At 45.4% G+C, this 26,434-nt stretch overlaps 1 protein-coding gene across 2 annotated transcripts; it reads right to left on the bottom strand.

Moving 5' to 3' along the window:
- Positions 1-298: 298 nt before the first annotated feature.
- TERF2 (telomeric repeat binding factor 2) lies at positions 299-24,784 on the bottom strand. 2 transcript variants are annotated; one of them, XM_073605929.1, is made up of 10 exons: positions 24,490-24,784; positions 22,927-23,022; positions 20,577-20,707; positions 18,824-18,910; positions 16,854-17,000; positions 14,393-14,565; positions 10,610-11,008; positions 8,012-8,088; positions 5,538-5,590; positions 299-2,596 (listed from the first exon to the last, which is right to left on the bottom strand). In XM_073605929.1, the coding sequence occupies exons 1-10, from the start codon at positions 24,632-24,634 to the stop codon at positions 2,438-2,440; spliced, it is 1,467 nt and encodes a 488-aa protein (XP_073462030.1). In that variant the 5' UTR covers positions 24,635-24,784; the 3' UTR covers positions 299-2,437. The 2 variants fall into 2 exon arrangements, with proteins under 2 accessions (XP_073462030.1, XP_073462031.1); XM_073605930.1 differs by having other exon boundaries at positions 10,610-10,813; positions 24,490-24,782.
- Between the last annotated feature and the right edge of the window lie 1,650 nt (positions 24,785-26,434).

Here is a 26,434-nt window from a genome sequence, read left to right as displayed (position 1 = left end):
TAGACAGCCGTGCTTCCTCTAGCACCGGTTCCATTTAGAACTCTGATGCTCTGGGATTCTGGATCGGGAACCCGCTATCTGGGCTTATCGACCCAACAACGCAGAGCAGGAGGTCGTGGGCCACATCAGAGGGCTCTGCAGGCCACATGTGGCCCATGGGCCAGCGGTTGGGCACCCCTGATTTAGTCCCCTCATTAGCACAATAAAAAGCCTGAGATATCTGTCAGTAAAATGCATCCCTAACCCCTCAATACACAGCCATAGAAACCACACAAACCAACAGCCACTCACACATCTATTCCTGTACAATAAACTCCTGCAGTTTATTGATTAATAAACAACTGACACAAACTTCTGTATTAAAAAAGGACAAGACAATAATACATGGACAAATCAAAACAAAAAAGAAAAAGAATACTGATAATAAAAAAATATATATTTTTATATTACACTGTGGGCAGAGTTTTCAACAATGACCATAAAGGAAACCTGTCTAGGTACAAATAAGGGAGCTCATTTATCTTGGACAGTTCATTTCCCTAAGGCCAACATTTCTATCCTTCCTCTACTATTTGGCGAGCTACTGACCTGAACAATCATGCCTGTATCAGGCGTTGGTGGACCGGATATGGTCCATTCTTCTTTCGGGCCACTAACTCAAACAAATAGGAAGTATAAGGATGGAACAAGCACTTCTTTAAAAAATAAAAACACAAAAACAAAAAACAGAAGGCCGCACAGGCCTAGTGCATTGCCGTCAACACTTTGTTAGAATATAAAAACAGACGAGTACATACTTACATGAACCAAGGTACAACAGCGTAAAAAACACAGGTATCAAATTACCACTGACGTGTTTCGAGGGACACGCTCTTTTCCTCAGAGTAAGTTGCTTGGTTTGTTCTAAAGAACAGGGCACGGTCCTCGAAACACCTCAGCAGTGGTGTCTCGTGTCAGGACCTTCTGGAATACTATTGTCTCCTGGGTTTTGTACAACACTGGCATACCTTGGCTCTTGTAAGTATGTGCATGTCCGTTTTTATATTCTAACAAAGTGTTGACGGTAATGCACTAGGCCTGTGCGCCTTTCTGTTTTTTTTTGTGTTATTCAAGATTTCCCCGATCTCCAGAGGGCAGCATTGGCAGAACATTCCTGTCTTGGGAGAGAGCTAATGGTCACCATCCACCACAGTCCATTCCCTTTCTCAAGAATCCCTTAGCACTATGGTGTCAAAGTGTTTTGTTAAGACTTCTTTAAATAAACAAGTGAGCAACAGCGGCGTCCATATCCCTAACCAAACAGCCTCACTGAATTCAATTTTGGCAGTAAATGCATAGATTTTCCGTAAATAGAGTTTTCCTTTTCATCTGATGTAGGGTCGGTCTTGGTGGATCACACGACGTAGGGTCGGTCTTGGTGGATCACACGACGTAGGGTCGGTCTTGGTGGATCACACGACGTAGGGTCGGTCTTGGTGGATCACACGACGTAGGGTCGGTCTTGGTGGATCACACGACGTAGGGTCGGTCTTGGTGGATCACACGACGTAGGGTCGGTCTTGGTGGATCACACGACGTAGGGTCGGTCTTGGTGGATCACACGACGTAGGGTCGGTCTTGGTGGATCACACGACGTAGGGTCGGTCTTGGTGGATCACACGACGTAGGGTCGGTCTTGGTGGATCACACGACGTAGGGTCGGTCTTGGTGGATCACACGACGTAGGGTCGGTCTTGGTGGATCACACGACGTAGGGTCGGTCTTGGTGGATCACACGACGTAGGGTCGGTCTTGGTGGATCACACGACGTAGGGTCGGTCTTGGTGGATCACACGACGTAGGGTCGGTCTTGGTGGATCACACGACGTAGGGTCGGTCTTGGTGGATCACACGACGTAGGGTCGGTCTTGGTGGATCACACGACGTAGGGTCGGTCTTGGTGGATCACACGACGTAGGGTCGGTCTTGGTGGATCACACGACGTAGGGTCGGTCTTGGTGGATCACACGACGTAGGGTCGGTCTTGGTGGATCACACGACGTAGGGTCGGTCTTGGTGGATCACACGACGTAGGGTCTTGACAGGTGAGATACGTGAATCCAAAGAAATAGATTTTTTGACCGGCCCGCAACTTACGTATCAATGTGTGCAAAAAAACTATGAAGAGTGTATAAAGAATGGACTGAAGTATGATTCCCCCCAGCACACAGGTGCCTATTCCCAAAGGAGACAAAGCCCCAAAACCACCATATCCTGCAGTCACTTAGGAGACGATATTCTATAAAAATGTTACACTGAAAATTGTATTGGTGTCTCCGAAGGCTCAGGATAAAGAAACGGCTGGTGAATATCTGTCCGCCGTGTGCAATAGCTCAGGTATCTCTTCTTCGGTTACAAAATGACGCCATAAAATTGGGTAGGAATTGGGCTGGGACTATTATACAATAGAGAGTTTTTTCATTGTCCTCCACCTGTCCTTAATCATAACACCAGTCCGGTTATGGAAAGGGAATTTTTTCAGTATTTTAGCCCAGTTGCCTTCACCTAGTTCCTGCACTCCGAGTTTAATCCATTCCGTTTCCTCTACAGTCCATTTCTGAAAGACAAGAAAAAGTTTGATGTACATATGAAAAGGTATAATAATATTGTAGCATTTTTGCAAACACCACCCTATATGCAGTATAACTGAATGTCAATATATCTAAAGGGAATCTGTCATTACAAAAGAATTGAGGCTGCCATCGTTGAACTCTCCTTTTTGCTCTCCTTATGCTAGTTGATGAATTATGCCAGGGGTGTCAAATTCAATTTCATTACGGGCCGCATCAGCATTATGGTTGCCCTCAAAGGGCCGGTTGTATCTGTAAGATTATATAAATGTATTCAGGGCTTTTTTCTTTCAGCAGGAACTCAACCACGCCCCTTCACCGATCTGAGCTATGTACAGAGTGCAGGGTTCAGGGGTGCCCTATGTACAGAGTGCAGGGTTCAGGGGTGCCCTATGTACAGAGTGCAGGGTTCAGGGGTGCCCTATGTACAGAGTGCAGGGTTCAGGGGTGCCCTATGTACAGAGTGCAGGGTTCAGGGGTGCCCTATGTACAGAGTGCAGGGTTCAGGGGTGCCCTATGTACAGAGTGCAGGGTTCAGGGGTGCCCTATGTACAGAGTGCAGGGTTCAGGGGTGCCCTATGTACAGAGTGCAGGGTTCAGGGGTGCCCTATGTACAGAGTGCAGGGTTCAGGGGTGCCCTATGTACAGAGTGCAGGGTTCAGGGGTGCCCTATGTACAGAGTGCAGGGTTCAGGGGTGCCCTATGTACAGAGTGCAGGGTTCAGGGGTGCCCTATGTACAGAGTGCAGGGTTCAGGGGTGCCCTATGTACAGAGTGCAGGGTTCAGGGGTGCCCTATGTACAGAGTGCAGGGTTCAGGGGTGCCCTATGTACAGAGTGCAGGGTTCAGGGGTGCCCTATGTACAGAGTGCAGGGTTCAGGGGTGCCCTATGTACAGAGTGCAGGGTTCAGGGGTGCCCTATGTACAGAGTGCAGGGTTCAGGGGTGCCCTATGTACAGAGTGCAGGGTTCAGGGGTGCCCTATGTACAGAGTGCAGGGTTCAGGGGTGCCCTATGTACAGAGTGCAGGGTTCAGGGGTGCCCTATGTACAGAGTGCAGGGTTCAGGGGTGCCCTATGTACAGAGTGCAGGGTTCAGGGGTGCCCTATGTACAGAGTGCAGGGTTCAGGGGTGCCCTATGTACAGAGTGCAGGGTTCAGGGGTGCCCTATGTACAGAGTGCAGGGTTCAGGGGTGCCCTATGTACAGAGTGCAGGGTTCAGGGGTGCCCTATGTACAGAGTGCAGGGTTCAGGGGTGCCCTATGTACAGAGTGCAGGGTTCAGAGGTGCCCTATGTACAGAGTGCAGGGTTCAGAGGTGCCCTATGTACAGAGTGCAGGGTTCAGAGGTGCCCTATGTACAGAGTGCAGGGTTCAGAGGTGCCCTATGTACAGAGTGCAGGGTTCAGAGGTGCCCTATGTACAGAGTGCAGGGTTCAGAGGTGCCCTATGTACAGAGTGCAGGGTTCAGAGGTGCCCTATGTACAGAGTGCAGGGTTCAGAGGTGCCCTATGTACAGAGTGCAGGGTTCAGAGGTGCCCTATGTACAGAGTGCAGGGTTCAGAGGTGCCCTATGTACAGAGTGCAGGGTTCAGAGGTGCCCTATGTGCAGTGTTCAGGGGGTGCCCTATGCACAGAATGCAGGGTTCAGGGGTGCCCTATGCACAGAATGCAGGGTTCAGGGGTGCCCTATGTACAGAGTTCAGGGGTGCCCTATGTACAGAATGCAGAGTTCAGGGGTGTGCTACATACAGAGATTTCAGCTGCCCACATCTCACTATCACCACTCCTCGGCTCTGACCTCTGCACCATTCTGTCCCATTTCCACCCCTGCACATATCTCCCTCCACAGCCCTCATCTCTCTTTTCTGTGTTTACAATTGGCAGTGGTGAGCGGCGAGAGGAGGGTGCAAGCCAGGGGTGGCGGAAACAGAATGCTGCCACATTTCAGCTGAAAAACAAAAATCCCTGGGTGCAAGGACCACAAAAAATGGTCTGGTGGACCACATTCTATCCACTAGACTTGTCTTGGACACATGTGGATTATGCAGATGCTTTGGCTGCAATACCGTTTGAGATGCGGACCTAAAAACAAGTATAGAGATAAGGGGATCAGCTGTGGCCAGTGAACTGCATATTCTGCGATGGGGGTGGGGGGTGGGGGGTTTTAGAGAGAGAGAGAATGGTGCCCAGAAAAAGAAAAAAAAAAAAAATACAACATTGACAACCAGCTTTTTCAGCACCAATACTGGCAGGATCAACAGGTCAGGATCAGAAGTCACTTTATCAAATATGTAGACATTTAATACTTACCTATCCAGTTGCCTATCCCGCTGATCTCTGGTGAAGTCAATAAAAAAAATGTTGGCCGAAGAATCTTCAGAATCTGACACTTCTGTAAGAGTTGGATTCTTGGTCTAACTCTGCACTTGTTTAGCAGTTCCACCTGCTTATTGCGATTTTTTTTTACCAAAAACATGTAGAGGAATACATAGCCTAAACTGATGAAATTTGTTTTTTGTTTTTTTTTGGGGGGGGGATGTTTATTATAGCAAAAAGTAAAAAATTGTTTGTTTTTTTCAAAATTGTCGCTTTTTTTCTTTATAGTGCAAAAAATAAAAACCGCAGAGGTGATCAAATACCACCAAAAGAGAGCTCTATTTGAGGGGAAAAAAAAGGACCTCAATGTAGAATGTCACACGACCGCGAAATTGTCAGTTAAAGCGACGCAGTGCCATATCACAAAAATTGGCCTGGTCATGAAGGGGGCAAATCCTTCCGGTCCCTAAGTGGTTAATCACCATTCTATCCAATTGTTTTGTTGTTTCCTCTGTATTGGAGTCATTATTTCTAAAAGCCAAGTATGCCAGGGCCACCGCTTGCCACCTGGGTGTTGCCTGTAGCTTGTCCGCTACTTACAGTTCAGCTTACCTGTTTTCTAATTCCATTGGTGGTTGTGTTATTGGCTCTCGCAGCTTTCTGATCTGTAAAATATTTGAACATTTCTGTTATATAGAATTATGCCGACAGAAGCCATTATGCAGAATAAAAATAAATAAATAAATCTGGCAGCCTTCTGAATGCATTTTCCCACCCCTGACAGATGTTGTTTTAGGCGTTTGTCCTCCATCCTATTTTTTTACATCATGTTTCAGTGGAAAATACTGACGATTTAATGGTTGTATGATCTCTGCAGAACAAGTGTTCAGATGAAGCCATTGATCGGTCCCTTTACCATGCACCAGATGACCAACGCTGAGTGACAAGTAACATGACACATTAGAGGGGTGCAGACCCCTTTAAGAAAAGAAAAAACAAAAAAAGCAGGAAAACAAATACCATATTCGCTTGTTTATCTCTTATTTATAGCTAAACTCTAGGAATTCAGTTACTTTGTAAAATGTTCTGGATAAAGTATGGGTTAAGACCAACAAGGTGCATGCCACCTCGTGGACTTCTCTTTAAATTTACAGTTTACATAGTGCTGGGAGCATAACTATCACTATGCCTCTGGGGATCCAATGCTGGACTCTGAGGCTGTAGAGTCACATGAAGCCACTGTCCATAAACAAAGAAAAGTGCTACTACCCCAAGTTAATGAGACTCCTCCCGAGTTGTCCGGTGCAGAATGTGTGCAGTTGCTCAGCTGCCAATATGAATCCATAAAGGACAATCCGCAACTCCATACATGCTCTTTAAATCAGTCCAAATTTATTGTATCGCCATAAAAGATAAAAGTACAGCAGAGGTAGGCGCATTTCAGCCGCAACGGCCTTGTTCACAACATTAATGAGCAAAAAACGGCACAAAATATATACTTATATGTAAAAAACACTCCCTACCCCCCCCCATTGGTTACAGAGACTTCCAATTAGGCTCTTAATCCTCAAATTGATACAATGAGACCAGAAGGAAAGGAGGATTGAAAGTTATTCTTTAGGAAAGCAAACCACAATAAGAATAAAAAATAAAGATAGAATTTATGTAACTCATGAGAATAAAAATAAAATTTGATAAACAATAAATGTAAATGGCCAGGGGGAGAACAGAGTAGGACAACAGAATATTTACTAGCGTAAATGTAAATCCAGGTCCCACCTGAGGTTCAACCCCAGGTGGGACCTGGATTTACATTTACACTAGTCATAATGTAAATAGAAAAAAAAATAAAATTTATAAAAAAAAAAAAAAATAAAAAAATTATATATATACCCGTATTTATCGGCGTATAACACTTACATTCATTTTAAGAGGGAAGTTTCAGGGGAAAAAACTTAAATTTTAAATAAGGAACTTTGAAGCAAAATAAGGGTCAGTGCCCATCTGCAGCCTCGCCATTGCCATCAATGCAGCAGCTTCACCATTGCCATCAATGCAGCAGCCTCGCCATTGCCATCAGTGCAGCCTGATCGATGCCCATCTGCAGCCTAGAGGGGACAGGGAGGGGGGCGGGACGAGCTCCGACAGATTACATAGAGATACAGTGAGAATCTCCTATGATAGACAGAACAGTGGTCCAATGGTGGCCCAGGAGACGGGACTTCCTATTACAGAGGTTGCCAAGTAAACAGGAGATTCAAACTGTATGTATTCTGACGGCTCTCGTCAGGCCCCCCTCCCTGTCCCCTCCGAGGCAGCTAAAATTTAAGTATTGGAGTATAACACGCACACGCTATTTGCACCCGTTTTTCATGGTGAAAAAGTGAGTGTTATACGCCAATAAATATATATATAATATTTTTTTTCCCCCCCTTTTATCTTCCACCACTTCTCATATTCTGTCGTCCTACCTTGTTCCCCCCCCCCTGGCCATTTAAATTATTGTTTATCAAATTAAATTTTTATTATCATGACTTACATACATTCTATCTTTATTTTTTATTCTTATTGTGGTTTGCTTTCCTAAAGAATACCTTTCACTCCTCCTTTTCTTCTGGTCTCATTGTATCAATTTGAGGATTAAGAGGCTAATTGGAAGTCTCTGTGACTAATAAAGGGGGGGGGGGGGGGGGGGGGAGTGTTTTTTTACAAGTATATATTTTGTGCTGTTTTTTGGTACATTAATGTTGTCAACAAGGCTGTTGCGGCTGAAACACGTCTACCTCTGCTGTACTTTTATGGAGATACAATAAATTTGGACTGATTTAAAGAGCATGTATGGAGTTGCGGATTGTCCTTTATCGATTCATCACATGCAGCCACTGTGCTGTCCCTCTCCTCCTCCTGCCCAATCATAGAGAGGAGGAGGAAGAACGAAGAAAAGAAGACCACACTGCCCCCTAGCAGAGCAGAGTGGCCAGAGAGCTGAATCACTCCAGTTGCTCTGCAATTTAGGGGGGTGAACAGTGTCTTGGCCTATGGAGAATCAAATGTTGCCCTCCTGCTGTAGACAGCACCAAACTTACTTCTTGACCTGAACAGTTCATCCTCTTCACTCCACGTGTCTTGCTCTTCCTCTAAGTTGGATTTGCTTAAAGCATCACTGCGAAGACAGCAGGTTTTACAGTTAGCAGTCCAGAAGCACAAGGCAATTTCAGAAAACTCAGCAATTAAATAAGTCTTAGGGGTCCATTTAAAATGCAGCGGTATGGCCTCAGCACATTTGGCACAGTGCCCTGATGACGTCATATATTGCTGACAAAACGCATTAGGCGGGACCTCTGTGACATGTCACTTCTACGCGCAGGTGGAACGCAAATCTGCGTATTCATTTTCATTTTAATGCCTGAACCTTTTACTCAGTGTTGGAGCATTTTTTATGCTGTTACTCATTAAATCTAATGGACTACACTATGAGAGGCTCCTCTTTCCTTCTCTGTATGTGATTGAGCCATATGCAGAGTTTGTGCATCCGGGTGTCTACTTATCTAGGTGCACAGATCATTTTCTTTGATACACCAGAGATCCTGACTCCAGAGCCTGATGAAATAACATGCCAGTTGAGGACAAAAAGGCGCTGTAGGACTTCCTGTAATAGAAGTCATGAATCTCTGGCGAGTCGGTGGCACGCCTATACCTTTGGGGGGAGAGGAAGAGCACGTTTATTTTTAGTGTTATATCTTCACTTTTGGACTTATTTGTAGTCAGCACCAAAATGTATTTTACTCTTTATGGACATTATTTATCTATATGTAGGTTTTGTTGTTATGGGGTTGAGAGAGCGCAGTTTGTAATGTATCCTAATCTATCTTCGGCAAAAACCCAATGTTTATTGAGACCATGAAATTCAGGTGTGAAATTACTAGTCAGTCATTAAATCGGATGAAACAGAGTGTTTCAGGGAATAGACATACACTATATTACCAAAAGTATTGTGACGCCTGCCTTTACACACACATGAATTTTAATGGCATCCCAGTCTTAGTCCGTAGGGTTCAATATTGAGTTGGCCCATCATTTGCCGCTATAACAGCTTCAACTCTTCTGTGAAGGTTGTCCACAAGGTTTAGGAGTGTGTCTATGGGAATGTTTGATTCCAGAAGAGCATTTGTGTGGCCAGGCACTGATGTTGGACGAGAAGGCCTGGCTCGCAGTCCCCGCTCTAATTCATCCCAGTGGATTGTGAAGCAAAAAGCCATTCAAGAATTTGCAGAAGGTTCACAAGGAGTGGATTACGGCTGGTGTCAGTGCTTCGAAAGAGCCACCACACACAGATGTATCCAGGACATGGGCTACAACTGTTGCATTCCTTGTGTCAAGCCAATCCTGAACCAGAGACAACGTCAGAAGCGTCTTACCTGGGCTAAGGAGAAAACGGACTGGACTGTTGCTTAGTGGTCCAAAGTCCTCTTTTCGTATGAAATTAATTTTTGCATTTCATTTGGAAATCAGGGTCCCAGAGTCTGGAGGAGGAGTGGAGAGACACAGAATCCAAGTTGCATGAGGTCCAGTGTGAACTTTCCAGTCAGTGATGATTTGGGGAGTCATGTCATCTGCTGGTGTTGGTCCTCTGTGTTTTATCAAGTCCAAAGTCAGCTCAGCCCTCTGGCAGGAAATTCTAGAGTACTTCATGCTTCCCTCTGCTGATCAGCTTTATGGAGATGATGATTTCATTTTCCAGCAGGACTTGGCCCCTCCCACACTTCCAAAACTACCAATACCTGGTCACATGATCATGAGATCACTGTGCTTGATTGGCCAGCAAACTCGCCTGACCTAAATCCCATAGAGAATCTGTGAGGTATGGTGAAGAGGAAGATGAGACACCAGACCCAACAATGCAGATGAGCTGAAGGTCGCTATCAAAGCAACCTGACCTTCCATAACACCTCAGCAGTGCCACAGACTGATCACCTCCATGCCACGCCGCATAGATGCCGTAATTCATGCAAAAGGACCCCCGACCAAGTATTGAGTGTATACTATATACTGTACATGGACAGACTTCTCACTAAGACAACATTTCTGTATTAAAAATCCTTTTTTTTTTTTTTTTTTTTTTTTATTGGACTTATGTAATATTCTAATTTTCTAAGATACAGAATTTTGGGGTGTCACTCGCTGTAATCCATAATCATCCAAATTAAAAGAAAGAAATGCTTGAAATCTATCACTCTGTGTGTAATGAATCCATATAATACGAGTTTCACTTTTTGAATTGCATCTGTATAAATATTCATTGTATATAAATAAATTATACTTATTCATCTACCAGCTTACAAATAATTTATATTTGGTATAATACATCACATTAGCTCAGAGAACTCAGGAGCGTTACATTGTAGCGAGTATATTTTCCCGAATAGTCTGAACTCAATTAATATTGTTGATAAAAGTTCATTAAATTTGCCATAACGGCAGGAGGCGCTATATCTGAATTCTATTTATAATTCATCACCCCCCCCCCCCCTTTATGAATAATTTACAATTCACATAGCCCCTCCATTAGAACCCATCAGATTGTTTGTCATGTGTGACTCCACAACAAACGTAATATTAATAAAAAGAAGCAGCATTTTATTACGGAGTTTATTTTTTTTAAAACGTTATAAAAAGTTACTCACTGTTTTCGCTTCTTGTTTGTTGGGGGTGAAGTGAACAATCTTCGCACAGTTGAGTTGGCGCTCTGAATTTTTGGGGAAGGAGCTTTGCTCGGTCTCTCCTCTTCGATCTCATTCTCCTGCTGACTGTCGGGCTCCATGACCAGCTGGTGGAGAGTCATTGCAGGACCGGGCTGTCCAAGTTCTTCTGAAGATGACAAGTCCTCCCTAGGGGTGCAAGCAGGAGGCCTCTTACTGGTGAGGGTTTCGGCAGAGGGAGTTTGGGAGGGGGCGGCTCGTTTAGAGAAAGGCGACTCGCAAAGTTCCCTGAATTTAGCCTCTGGGTGCGGATCTTCACATAGTGATCTCCATGTGGATTTTATGGCGGAAAGGCTATAAACCGGGCCGCGGTCTATTTCTGACCTAAAGGCAGGAGAAATGGATGATGGTTGGGTTAGTACCCAGAAAAATAGACCAGTGCCTGCTTATAGCAAACCTAAGAAATGACTTTAGGTCCAAGAGGCCACCAATTCTAAAACCTCATTCGGTACCACAGAAATGTTCGCCCCTCAAGGTGGGGAGGGCCCATGTCTGGATCCCCAAGGGCCAACGCCTTTCCTTCTGCCGCCGGCTGTTTGCAGGGGCTCCCTGTGAACTTCAGGCACCGCTTGGTTGCTCAGCCAGGAGGAGCTACTTGGTGCCTTTATCTCACACATATGTGAGGCTGAGAATGGCGAGGACCTTAACCACTACGGGTAGCTCCTACAGCAGGCATGTCCAAAGTCCGGCCCGCGGGCCAATCGCGGCCCGCGGTCCGGTTTCGGACGGCCCGCCTGGTAATTTTGACATATATATCTTTTGTGGCCCCCAACGAATCCCCGAGCGCCGGGGGCCATAAAAGATAGATATGCTGGCTGCCTTGGAGGGGGCGGGACAAGCGCCGTACAGGATACAGGAGAATTTCCTGTTTACACGGCGTCCTGTGTAAAAGGAAGTCCCGTCTCCTGCGCTGCCATTGGACAATTGTTTTGTCCATCATAGGAGGCGGGACTTTCAATTAAAGAGGCCGCCGTGTAAACAGGAATTTCTCCTGTATATCTGTGGGCGCTCGTCCCGCCCCCTCCCTGTCTCCTCCAAGGCTGCAGATGGACATGAATCAGGCTGCACTGACAGCAATGGTGAGTCTGCATTCATGTCAATGTGGTGGGGGCTGCCGTATTTATGTCAATGTGGTGGGGGCTGCATTCATGTCAATGTGGGGGCTGCATTCATGTGAATGTGGTGGGGGCTGCATTCATGTGAATGTGGTGGGGGCTGCATTCATGTCAATACGGTGGGGGCTGCATTCATGTCAATACGGTGGGGGCTGCATTCATGTCAATACGGTGGGGGCTGCATTCATGTCAATGTGGTGGGGGCTGCATTCATGTCAATACGGTGGGGGCTGCATTCATGTCAATACGGTGGGGGCTGCATTCATGTCAATACGGTGGGGGCTGCATTCATGTCAATACGGTGGGGGCTGCATTCATGTGAATGTGGTGGGGGCTGCATTCATGTGAATGTGGTGGGGGCTGCATTCATGTCAATACGGTGGGGGCTGCATTCATGTCAATACGGTGGGGGCTGCATTCATGTTAATGTGGTGGGGGCTGCATTCATGTCAATACGGTGGGGGCTGCATTCATGTCAATACAGTGGGGGCCACATTCATGGCAATGGAGTGGGGGCCGCAGATGGGCACTGATTAGGCTGCATTGATGGGCACTGACCCTTATTTTGCTTCACAGTTCTTTATTTAAAATTTAAGATTTTTTTTCCTGAAACTTCATTTTTAAAGTGAAGGTGCGTGTTATAAGCAGATTAAATCCGGTATATCCAAATAACACGCCCAAGCTCATCTATTCACCACACACAGCACAAAGGCAAGAGAATTCTTGTTGGGCCGTGTATTAGTGCTCGGATGGACACACTTAGACCAAATTTTAATGGTTTAAGAATGTCAGGCAAAATGGTCGGCCCTCAAGCATGTTCTATTCATCAAATCTGGCCCTCTTGGAAAAAAGATTGGACACCCCTGTCCTACAGGCATAGTGACCTACATCTAACATCGCTGCCCTCTTCCAGGTTCAGGGCACGCATGTGCACCCTCGCCGACTTCCGTCATGTTTGTCAGCAGGTCCCAGCCAATGATTCATGGCTGGGACCTGCTGATCGGCTTTGTCCAATCACAGACCAGAGCCCCGTGTTGACAATCAACACAGAGCTCTGTACAGAAGGAACGATCTCTGTCTCTGTTGCAAACCAGGGATAAGAAACAAAGAGATCTTTAGTAAAAAGCAGCACACATCACACATAGTTTAGGTACACATTTAACCCCTTGATTACCCAAGATGTTAACACCTTCCCAGCCAGTGTCATTAGTACAGTGAATAGTATTATCACTGAATTTGTGTCACTGGTGATGCCCGTATCAGTTCACACGCAGTGTCAAGTTAGTGTCAGTCTTCCCACCGCACTTTTGCGGTCTCACTATAAGTCACTGATCACATCCATTAGTAGTAAAAAATAAGTAAAAATAAAAACATTCCTGTATAACTACCATAATTTGTAGTCGCAATAACTTTCACACAAACCAAATCAATATACATTTATTGGGATTTTTTTTTTTTTTTTTATTAAAGACATGTAGCGGAATACATTTTGGCCTAAAATTATGAAGAAATGTGATTTGTATTCTTTTATTGGATATGTTTTATAGCAGAAAGTAACTTTTTTTTATTTTTTTATTATTTCGTCCTTTTTGTCATTTATATAATAAAAAAAAAATATTGGTGATCAAATACCACCAAAATAAAGCTCTATTTGTGTGAAAAAAAAAAAAAACTATATGAATTATGGGTACAGTGTTGCATGAATGCGCAATTAAAATAGTGCAGTGCTCAATAACAAAAAAATGGGCTGGTCATGGGCTGAAGTGGGTAATATGACTGTCACTTTTGAGAGAAAAAAAAAAAGGAACAAAGAAAGCATGTAAAAGACAGATAATACTTTCTTCCCTGGTGTCTGCACAGCCGATCTTTGCTCTATATTGCTAACAGAAAAAAACTTTTGTTCTACACCTGGTCCCTCTTTGTTCTCTATGGCTTGTCCAGCCAGTCTCTACATCACTACTGTGTCTAAGGGGGGGGGGCAGCGAAATGAACCAGAGCGAATCAAGGAAGGAGGATCAGGCATCCAACACTTTCAGAAGATTCTTTAGGAATTTTTAACTCTGCAACAAAGATTGGCATAAGCACTAGGACAAGTATTAATGTTTGGCTTTTTTTTTTTTGCACAGAGCAGCCACAATCCTTTTTCTTGGGTACCCTGCTGGCGCACCTGGCTCCTCCCCCTTTACCAGTGCCCCCCCCCCCCATAGCAAACCACTTGCTATGGTGGGCACTGGTGCATGCTCGCTCCTCATCCCTGAGACACAAAGAGCCACAGCTCGGCCCAGCCCCCTGCTCTCTCCTCATTGGCTCACTGGATGTGATTGACAGCAGTGGGAGCCAACGGTCTCCCACTGCTGCCTCAGCAAATGTGGAGAGGGAATCCCTGGACAGCCAAGGCTCCAGTGCACATGGATCAAGATGGGGCTCAGGTGAGTATTAGGGGGGCTGTGGGGGCAGCTGCACCCACAAGGTTTATTACCTTCATGCATAGAATACATGAAGGTAACATCCCTTTAGCTGTTACAACCACTTTAACTTTTTTTTTTTTTTTCACGTCTGTAACAAAGTCACTTACATGTTATAAAATACCCACCTTACTTCAGTTGGCGTCTTAAACTCTTTCAGTTGCTGGGGACTTGTAACATCCATATCTGATGAACTTGGGGTATTATTGGGGGGCTCCTCCACTTCCTGCTGAGCTTCTGTGTCTGCAACACGGGGTCCACCAGGCGTTACGTTTAACTCAGAGTTGTCTTTCTGAGCAAGCTTGAAACATAAAATAAACACATTATTAAAGCGTTCATGAAGAGAACAAGTAATCATATATATATATATATATATATATATATATATATATACATACATATACACACACACACACACACACACACACACACACACGTGATCATGCACTTCCAGGTAGCAGGCAATAATGCGCGCCGTTGGCGGCTGGCACCCCCTGTGACTATTCACAGAGGGAGCCGATATGCGTGGACTGAACGGCGGTCTGTCTAAGTAAGGCAGATCGCCATTCTGTCCGGAGGGAAGACACGGATCCATGCCCTACCCTAAAAAACACCCTTCTCCACAGTAAGAAAACACCGGCTAGGCACACATTTATCTCTTTGATCTTACCTGATAACCCCTTCCCAGCCAGTGTCATTAGTACAGTGACAATGTATATTTTTTAGTAGTGGTCACTGTACTGGTGTCACTGGTTCCCAAAAAAGTGTCAGTCAGTGTCCGATTGTCTGCCGCAATATCGCAGTTTTATAAGTCGCTGATCGCCACCAATATACACTTATTGGGATTTTTTTTACCAAAAATATGTAGCAGAGTACATATTGACCTAAATTGATGAAGAAATTCGATGTTTAACATATTTTTTTTTGGATATGTTTAACCCAGAAAGTAAAAAAGTGTTTTCAAAATTGTCTTCGTTTATAGTGTAAAAAAAAAAAAAAAAAAAAAAAAAAAGACGCAGCGGTGAGCTAATACCACCAAAAGAAAGCTCTATTTGTGGGGGAAAAAAAAAGACATAATTTTTTTTTTCCCAATAAAAGAACATCATTTTTGTGTACAGCGTCGCACGACTGCGCAATCGTCAGTTAAAGCGAAGCAGTGCAGTATTGCAAAAAATGGCCTGGTCATGAAGGGGGGTAAAGCTTCCGAAGGTCGAGTGGCTAAAACACATTTCTGGTTACAAATGGCAGCTTTAGAGGAGTGCCAAATGCCTTACATGAAGCTCTTGTGCAAAGTAGGTGAGACACGGGGAGTCCCTGCAGCCTGTGCCTGTCCAGCAAGGTATTTGAAACCGGAGCTCCACTTTAACCAATCTTTCTTTTTTTTTTTAAGGCAGAATACAATAGTCCAGCAGGAGTATTGGTCTATCTGCACTGTACAGCATGGATGAAGGAATTGGTTTTAGTTTTTATTCATTCAGTGTATGAGCAGCCCAAGGCAAGCCAGATAATACAATTTTCTTTCTTGCACCCACGGGTATCAGAAAAGAAAAATGGCTTGTGACTGATTGTGTTGATGGGGGAATCCCTCCTGCAGTGCTGTTGCGTTCTGCTGGTAGGGGGCCTTCCCTGCCAACAGAACACAATTATCACTGCTGGCAGTTATAGCCACTAGCAGTACTGCAAAATCTGACAGGCTGATTGTACTGAAGTCGATTGATGGACTGAATCTTGGTTGGTCCCTCCTGAACTGGCCGAGATTTGAACCATCCATGGCCGGCTTTGGACTTGGTCCAGCTTGTGATTGGACAGCGCTGCTCAATGCAACAAACCCCTGATTGCCTTAAAGTGCTACTTCCCTCTCTTTCCCAATGTGAATACTGGGGGCATAGTAGAGCTGGGCCTTTTTCTCCCCAAAAAAATCTGCGATTTAAAAAAAAAAAAAAAAAACTCAATTCACGACTCAAATTCTTTTTTTTTTTTGATGGACACCGCGCCGGTCCTGAAGAGCTGCGGGCAGGAGTTTTTAGGCGAGGCCGTGGCTTCAGCCTAATCCGCGGCGTCCGGCCTCACGGACTAGGCCGAAGCCGCGGCCTCACCTAAAAACTCCTGCCCGCAGCTCCTCAGGACCGGGGTGGTGTCAGCGCTGGTCCTGGTGAAAAAAAAAAAATCTAAATCGTTTTGACCTCTCAACTCCATTCAAGATTCAAATCGATTTTTTCCCCAGCCCTAGTGCATAGCTGCTTAAATCTGATCTTAAATTGATGCTACCAGACTTCCCCAAAATTAAAAACAGAGGTCTTTGGGGTGGATTTACTAGAGGCAAATAGAGTGTGCACTTTGCTAGTTGCAGTTGGACTCATTATCCGCCCAGAGATTAGTAAAATTGTGTATTCTTTACAAAGTGAAGCTTTACCACATCAGGTGCAAGGAAAATAAAGTAATGTGTTCTTGAACATGATTGGATGATGGAAATCAGCAGAGTTTTACCGCTTTTACAAGGCTCTGGGGAAAATGAGTGCTACTGCATTTGTAAAATCCACCCTTTTATTTATTTGCTGACAGGCTCTATTGAAGTCCAGGTCTACATACCGTCATCAGGAAACATGGAATCTGCTTAATCCGTTCCTCGAACATTTCATAGGTCTTCTGCTTGATGGTGGTCAGGGAAAAGTTTGCTATCATGGGGTGGTTGGAGTTCTTCTTCGAGATGATATATTGTAGCTCCGCCCGCAGTTTCTGAAAAGGTCAGCAATTAATATCCCGAAGCCGATTTATAACCACTATTAACAAAAATGACAGTTTGAGTATATGCAGGGAGACCTTTACACACCTCTTCTGTGCTGCAGGATCTCCCCAACCCCCCCCCATTTTACTCACCTGGGCCCGTCGTTCCCGCGCTGTACCTCTCTGCCCAGGGTTCTTTGATTGTATAGATTTATAGCAGTGCAGCCATTGGCTCCCGCTGCTCTCAATCAAATCCAATGACCCGGGCACCGGGAGGCAAGTATGATATGTTTGTTCAATATGAGAAAGACACATTAGAAGAGATGAAAGGAGCTGCACACCCCGCAAACAATTTGTATAGAAAGGTTTTCCCCAATGGGGCTTTAAAACAGCAATAGAACAAAATCAAAGACTTTTTTTTTTTTTTTTTTTTTTTTTAGGGGGCGGCCTACAATCCCTCCGGATTCTTCAATGGCTCCTATTATTTTTGAATATAGAACATTCATTCAACCCTTGAGCGGTAAATATACCACTATGGTTTATGCAATGTGATGTATGACGACATGCTTTTTTAATTCTGAACATATGTAATATTTTTTAGATCCAATTGTCCCCCTGAAGAGTACGTACTTAGGTCGAAACGCGTCGGGGCTTTTATCGCATTGTGGAACATGTATTGTATTATTGGACCAGATTTTTTATTGTACATATTGTATCCAATTCTATCATGACATTGGACATTTTTCAAATAAACTACTCTCTACATATCACTAAGAAAAAATTTCTTTGATTTTGTTCTATTGCCGTTTTAAAGCCCCCATTGGGGAAAACCTTTCTATACAGTATGATATGTTTTTTTTTTTTTTTAAAATAACAAAGGAGGGTTTACAACCCCTTTAAGGAGCTTGGCCGCCGCATCTTTAACCAATCACATGTCCCCGGGATTCCCCTCTCCGGCTCCTCCTCCCCTCCCCCCAGCTGTCACCAGGCTCGGGCCACATGTCCGTGGACCTTCAGCTCAGGAAACTGCCTGCATTAGAGGTGAGCAAGCCCAGCTCCCCCCATCCCACTGTCCTCCCACCTCCTGCTGAGTGCAGCTCTCACATTCAGTTCAGCTCATCGAGGCTCCACTATTCCTGCCACAGTCCAGTCAGGAGCAGCGAGTCCTGTGTGGCTCCCGCACAGATCTGTTCTTTTCCTTGGCAGCTGCTTGGCTCTGTACACAGCGAGGCTTCTCCCCTTGCCTTGTGTGTAAGTGCACCCCCTCCCCCCCCCACCTCCACCACCAAACAGAGGCACAGACACACGGCCGGCACCACTGAAGCAGGTCAGTGTGTGATTAGACCCCCCCCCTCCCCCTTCCTGCAATGGGAGGGCTCCCTGGGGAATAGAAAGCAATAGACATAGTATGTACTGCGCTGATGTGTCAAATACTAATTATCTATATAATGTTAATACCATGTAACTAAAATTACTGGCATGGAAATGTGAACTACAATATCAATGCCTAAATATATCTTGATGTGTTCAAATCTGAAAATTAGCATCTATAGTGTTCATGTAATCACAGCAAATAGGACTGTTTGCACTGGAATTTTGGTTTCACAAACCAGTGGGAGGTTGGCAAAACTAAACTGTCACGACATTAAAAAAAAAAAAAAAAAAAAAAAAAAAAAAAAGAAGTATCGGTGAGTACTTGAAAAAAAAAAAAAAGTATCGGTACTTGTAATTGGTCTTACAAAAGTGTTATCGGGACAACCCTAAAATAAAAATAGAAGATAAAAATAGAAAGATAAAATGAGGGAAAAAAAACAAACACAACACATAGTGCTTACCTTGGTTTCATTGCTATTTGAAATGTATTTCTTCAGGATATTGCTGGCTTTACTAAACTGTTTCTTTTTTATACACGCCACCACCGCCTGCATAGGAGACAGACACAAGAATGTTTAAGCGAAATTCCACCCATATAAAAGTCAGCAGCTACAAAAAGTGTATCTGCTGAATTTTATTAATCAGATACTCACCTGACCCACAGTCCAGCGATGTGGGGAACGAAGCCCCCGCTCCTCTCCCCCTCTTCTCTGCGGCGTCGGCAATGTCACTGTGGACGCCAGGCTGTGGCTTCACAGCCGGGCACACACTGCGTATGCACGAGCCGCGCTGCGCACTGTGACTGGATGGGCAATCATCTGGGACCTGTGACGTGTCCCAGATGATTGTCGAGAGGGAGGGGGGAGAGGAACTTGCTTCCGGTGCAGCGGTGCCCCAGGAGGAAGTGAGCTGCATCCCTCTAAAAAAAGAGGGTATCCGCTCCCCCCCCCACCCCCCCAAAAAAATGACATGCCAAATGTGGCATGTCAGGGAGTCACCTTCACTTAAAGCGGAAGTTCCATTTTTGGGTGGAACTCCGCTTTAAAGTCTCACCAGATTTGATCTGCCGTCATTGGGATTTTTTACTTTCTACAATTTACCTTTTTGGGACGGTGTTACATGTATTTATTAGGGGGTCGACCAATTATCATCGTGACCAATTATCGGGGGCCGATATACACATTTTTCGAAGTATCGGTCAGAAACGTACCGAAGTTACTGAATATTGCTTCAAGTTGTTGTTTTCAATACTTTCAAGTGCAGAGGAGGGGTTTGGGGGTCTTACAGACCCCCGATCCCTTTATTAAAAAAAAAAAAAAAAAAAAAAAAAAAAAAGGAAGGAGTACCTGTCACTGCCTATTACTGTCACAAAGATGTTACATTCCTTGTGACAGCAATAAAAAAAATTAAAAATTAAAAGAACGGTGTAAAAATAAAAACTTTAAATGTACAAAATATCAGCAACTAATACCAGCTATCGGCCTGAAAGGTGGTCGAAAAATCTGTATTGTATCAGCCGATAACGATACTGCTCGACCCCTAGTATTTATATCTACTAACTTATATATCTCACTCCCAATGAGTGCAGATATTTCATTTGCAATTTATTATTTGGGATTTGGTTGCATACAGGCAGTCCCCGAGTTATGAACGGGCTAGGGACTGTAGGTTTGTTCTTAAGTCGAATATGTTTGCAAGTTGGAACAGCATGGGCAGAACGGCAGATATGTCGTTATCCGATGTTCCGTCAAATGTGCCCGCCATCGAAAAGGTTCTGTCGAATGTGCCCGCCGTCCCATTCGTAAGTAAGAGTCGTTCGCAAGTCGGATGTTGGTAACTGGGAGACTTCCTGTATATACTATTTACTTGCAATTTTTGGATTAAGTTACATAAATAACATTTTTAGCACTTTATTTTTTTGTGATTGTGTTGCACAGATTTTTTTTTTTTTTAATTTGCACTTTTTGGGATTGAGTTACATACTATTCATCATATGGTTTGTTGTTCATCTACTCGTGTATATGATTTATACATAATTTAGCGGTAAGCGCACTTTTTTTTTTAGAATTCTTTTTACTTTGATCAGCCTGAAGTTCAGCTTTAGTTTTGCTTGTATGTTATGGCAATATGTTTTATGTTCTTTGCTAATGTCACAAGCAGCCCCTTCCCTCTGTAATAGTAATGTGGATGTGTAGTAAATGTAGCAATACTCACCGCCTCTTTTAACATTTGCAGATTGCTTTTCATTGCATTTTTATCCAGCGTCATCTCATTGTCCGCCAGATTAAGAACTTCTACAGCTGATTCCAGGGGCGTCTCATTGCTTTCCTGATCGAAGACGCAGTCTGAGGTGGAGGAAGAAAAACCACAAGAGTCATTCTGAGTGCGGTGTACAGGAAACGACACAACCCTCCGAGATGTGAAGATATCGAACGAGTCCGAGATTATCAGAAACTGCAGAGAGCTTCCGTCTCTCAGAACACAACCAGAAATTGCTAAAAACATGAAGGAATCTGTAGAGTATTGGAGATGAAGGTCTTCCACATTTATTCCACTTTGATTTACAGCAGAAGAAAAAAAAAGAAATGAGTACAATAATGATATTAACAAGTACTCTAGTCCAATCATGTGGGGACTTTACATTTTTTTTTTTTTTTTTAATGTTTAACTTTTTCCTTTTTTTTTTTTTTTTTTTTTTGACACTGTCGATTTACTTTAATTTTTTCTTTCTTTTTAAATCATTTTTATTGCTGTCACAAGGAATGTAACAGCAATAGGCATGTAACAGGTGCTCTTTACGCAGAGATCTGCAGTCTATAAAGACCCTAAATTCCTTCCTCTGCCCCTATAAGCATTTGATCGCACAAAGACCGGTGTGTTCGAATGCTTTTGACTTTTGAAAATGGCGGCATTTACATGCGGGTAAACTGGAAGTGATGTCATATGGTCGCTTCTGGGTTGCCATAGCCGGGAGCCGAACAAACCCGACCCCGTTCTTTGTTCGTCTCTCTGATCAGCCGGCGAAAGCTCCAGCTAGTCGATCGTGACTCCTGGTGGGACACTAGATTCCAAGTAAAGCTGCAGAAGGAAGCAGCAAGCGGGGGACGTCACCTCCTACTGCTTGTAATAGCAACCCAGCAGCTAGTTGGCTGCTAGGATTCCTTTTACAAAAGAGCTGACGGTCTGCTCTAAAAAAAACAGTACCGGGGTGATGCCTGCAGCTGCAAATCATCCCAGTATAATCACTTGAAGTTCACTGAAGTACCAGGAACGTGACTGGTCAAAAAGTGGTTAAGCTGGCCAAAGATATCGAAAAATTAAAGAAAATTTGAACAAAAACTGAATTTATTTTTTTTTTTAGATCTAGCATTCGATGGTCCAACCATTGTATTGGAAATTTTCCAGCGAAGTTCAACATTTTTCTGATCATTTTCAACATTGAGCATTTGTTTTTTTCAATCGATTTCTACTATTACCCTACTGCTCATTTCACTTAATTTTTTTTTAATTTTTCACTTAATTTTTTTTGTATTGTATCGATCAATTTTTTGTATTGTATCAAACAATTGACCTACAAACCATTAGAAAATCGTTTGTTAAAAAAAATCCAAACACGTACATTCGTTCATTTTCAATCTTGAAATGGAAAGTGACTGTTGCAGTAAGCACACAAACCATACGATAATCGAACAATCAGTCTCTCACTTTTCTATCCATCTATGGCCGGCTCTAAGCGGTAGTATAGGTGACAGGAAAGGAGAGGGAACAATTTTGACCAGATGGTGTTAAGCCGGCTATGGACGGATCAGTTCAGCAGGAACAGGCCAAATTCGATCCATCAATAGTCAGGCTGGTTGTACTGAAGTCGAACTAACCGACAGACTTCAGTACAACCAGCCTGTTTTTGTTTGAATCCTGGCAGCTACAGCTGTATTCTGGGCGGCTGGGAAACATCCCGTTATAAGAACACAATAGCGCCGTGGGAGGGACACCGATTGTGTTGATGGGGGGAAAATCAAGCAATTTTATTTCTTACAACACGTGGTTGAAGGAAAGAAAATGGCATATTCTATGGCCTACGGTTCACTCTGCGATTTTAATGCAGTGCAGGAAACACACGGGATTCGCTGTGTTTTCCCCCATCACATATTAGTGATCCGAGCCTTATGCTGGCCATACACTATACGAAAAATCGGTTCGTATGGACACTTCGTTCGTTTTTCGGCAAGTTAGTGGGTACAAATCGATAATCGTTTGTGACGTTTTTGTGGAAAAAAAACGAACGGCATGTTTGGAAAATTTCTGCCGAACGTACGATAAATTGCAAGGTTAATGTGTTTCCCGTCCGAACTGCCTGCACTAGGTATATGTAAAAAAACGAACACAAAATTATTTATTCATGTCCACCGAACAGATTATCGGACATTATATGATGGCACGATCGTTTGCGGTCACGGTCGAACGTTCGTTTTTCGAAAATGGGTTCGGCCGATTTTCTGTATAGTGTATGGCCAGCATAAGTGAGAAGTAACGCCGGCAGGTGGAGATCAGCCCAGAGACTCACCTGGATCGTCCCCTTCCTCAATGCGGGAAAAGCATTGCATGATGCGCAGGACCTGCGAGTTCTTCTCCATTGTTCTAAAGGGACGTTGGATTAAAACTAGAAATAAAAACAGAAAATAATCACTTTATAAGAAGTGCCAATTTATGGGAGTAATTGAGATTTATAACATATATTTTTATAAACCAACACTCCAGAGTCACCATTACGTCAGTTTCTTGAAAGTATATATATATATATATATATATATATATTATGTTACACACACACACACTGTTTCAGGGGAAAAAGAAATTTTTTTGAAGAATAAAAAAAAAAAAAGTTTTTCTTTTGTTTTGTGTTATAAAATTTTGTAAATAAATAATTTTTCTCCTTCATTGATGATGAGGCGGCACTGATATGCAGCACTGATGAGGAGGCACTCGCAGGCTTTAAAGTTCATCCCTGGTGGTCCTGAGTGAGTGTGGGCATCCCTGGTGGCCCTGGCTGAGCATCCCTGGTGGCCCTGGGTGGGAATCCCTGGTGGCCCTGGGTGGGAATCCCTGGTGGCCCTGGCTGAGCATCCCTGGTGGCCCTGGCTGAGCATCCCTGGTGGCCCTGGCTGAGCATCCCTGGTGGCCCTGGCTGAGCATCCCTGGTGGCCCTGGCTGAGCATCCCTGGTGGCCCTGGCTGAGCATCCCTGGTGGCCCAGGGTGGGAATCCCTGGTGGCCCTGGCTGAGCATCCCTGGTGGCCCTGGCTGAGCATCCCTGGTGGCCCTGGGTGGGAATCCTCAGGGGGGCTAGGCTGATAATCAATCAGCACAGCCCCCCTGAGGATGCTCACCCAGGACCACCAGGGATGAACTTTAAAGGTGCCGATCAACGCCCATCAGTAAAGCCTATCAGTGCCCCCTCATTAGTGCCCCCTCATCAGTGAAGGAGAAAAATTACTTATGTACAACATTTTATAACACGAAACAAAAAAAAACAAAAAAAAATGTTTTTTTTCACCGATTGTTTATTACGGTGATCATCATTTTTCTGAATGGCGCCCGTTCACGTGCCATTGCGGTAGCTGCGACATGTGATTGGTCACAACGATCACACGGTAAAGGGGCGGTCACATGACTTCCTCCCACGATAATAGCGTGCTCCCGTCCGGCCCGTCATTTTTACTATAGGGGGGGGGGGGAAGCGGTTAAAGAGAACCGGTCACCAAAAAAAAAAAAAAAAAAAAACAAAGATCATATGGTGGGGAGGGGATATTCTGAGAAAACGGCTCTGTGAGCAAAATGGTAAAACCGCGCCAACACCCCGCAAAGCAACAAAACCTCCACACGCGTTGCGGCGCGCTGCGCCAGGGATAAACGCCATTTTTTTTTTTTTTTGTCTCACAATAGTTGCCTAGCAACACAACGCCTGTGAGAGCGCCCCCCTGTGTGACCGGCTCAGACCCCGGTGCTGCACAGCGATCACCAGAAAGGTGTGACGGGTTCTCTTCGGAGGTTCCAACACCCAGCCCAAGGGAGGGACTACAAGTCCCAGAGTGACCCGACTAGACACAGCCCCGCCCCCCTCCAGTCACCTGACACAACATCCCGGAGCTCCGTGAAGTCGTCATGGCGACCGCTCCTGAAAGCCAGCACGGCCAGCTGGAAGAAGTAGTCCAGCACCCATTGGTTCACCACGGGCTCCAGAGCCCAGGCGTCGCCCTCCGCAAATCCCGCCATCCTCCTCCTTCTCCCGCGTGCGCAATGTTTTGCCTGCCCGCACCACTTCCGGTCACATGACGTCGCCCGAGCGCCGCTGTCACCACCATTCCACTCCTGCGTGTATCGTCAGCTGCATCGCTGCCTGCCCCACTTCCGGTCACATGACGTCTCCAGCAGCGTCAGATTAGGCGACCCGTCAGACTGTGTAACGGAAGTGACGTTCCGTCGCCGCCATCTTGCTACACCGCACACTCGTCCACAGTAAGGAGACAGAAGTTGGCAAGCGGGCATCTTGTTACACCCACCGGAGTTTTGCAATTTACACTTATTTATAACAGTAAACTGAGCTTATATAGTGAAATTCAGTATTTTGAAATCCCTCAGACTGTTTTGATGTTGAATTGTAAATCAACGGTGTTCTGTCAGATTAGCAAACCTGTGAGATCAGCAGGCTTGCCGCAGCGCCGCTGCTTTTAAAATGTAACAGTTAAACAGTCAGACGGATTTTTAAATACTGTATATCACTATTAGGGTTGCCACCTGTCCGGGATTCACCCGGACAGTCCAGGTTTTGAATCATGTGTCTGAAACCCGGACACATTATTCCATACTTGCCAACTGTCCCGGATTTCCCGGGACATTCCCGGGACTTAGACGCCATTCCCGAATTTGTGGCGTCCCGGTAAATGTCCCGAGAAATCCGGTTCTTCACAATTTCGCCGCCGCTACCACCGCTAGAGGTCTGCGGCCGGCGGAGACATTGTCTCCGCCGGCTGCCATTTTAATGAAGTTTAGCAAGACGGCTGGGGGGGCTAGACAGAGCTCCTGCGTCGCCGCCCAACCTCTGCCCCGCTCCGCCTCGCCTACCCCCCCACCCCGCTCTGCCTCGCCCCGCCTACCCCTCCGCCCCGCTGCCAGTCTGGTATGGAAAGGGGCGGGGGTTCTAGCCATGCGGAGGACACCTCTGAGGTAGGGGGGGCGCACTGCTGTGTGACTCCTGATGTGAGGGGGGGCTCCACTGGGGACACCTGATGCAAGGGGGGCTCCAATGGGGACACCTGATGTGAGGGGGGGTCCGCCGGGTACACCTGATGTGAGGGGGGGCTCCACCGGGGACACCTGATGTGAGGGGGGGCTCCACCGGGGACACCTGATGTGAGGGGGGGCTCAACTGGGGACACCTGATGTGAGGGGGGCTCCACTGGGGACACCTGATGTGAGGGGGGCTCCACTGGGGACACCTGATGAGAGGGGGGCTCTGCCAGGACACCTAATGTGAGGGGGAGCTCCGCTGGGGACACCTGATGTGAGGGGGAGCTCCGCCGGGGACACCTGATGTGAGGGGGGGGGCTCCTCCGGGGACACCTGATGTGAGGGGGGGGGGTCCGCCGGGGACACCTGATGTGAGGGGGAGCTCCGCCGGGGACACCTGATGTGAGGGGGGGCTCCGCCGGGGACTCCTGGTGTGAGGGGGGCTCCGCTGGGGACTCCTGGTGTGAGGGGGGCTCCTCTGGGGACATCTGATGTAAGGGGGGCTCCGCTGGGGGCACCTGATGCAAGGACGGACTCTGCTGGGACATCTGACGCAAGGAGGGACAGCTGGTGGCAGGTGACGTGGCTAGTGACACGCTCAGGGATCCCACTGATTCGGCATTATGGTGAGTTGAATGATTTCATTTTATATTAATAATAGAAATAATGCACTTCAATCATCCTGACACCATAACAACCATGGTGCCGGGATGATTGAAGTGCTAACACCAGGTATTTGGAGTATCTTTATCTGCTGATTGTTAAACTTTCTAGAATACACATATT

The sequence above is a fragment of the Aquarana catesbeiana genome, linkage group LG11 (genome assembly GCF_042186555.1).
Source record: "Aquarana catesbeiana isolate 2022-GZ linkage group LG11, ASM4218655v1, whole genome shotgun sequence".
Classification (NCBI taxonomy): domain Eukaryota; kingdom Metazoa; phylum Chordata; class Amphibia; order Anura; family Ranidae; genus Aquarana; species Aquarana catesbeiana.
This window is presented reverse-complemented; position numbering and strand designations above follow the sequence as displayed.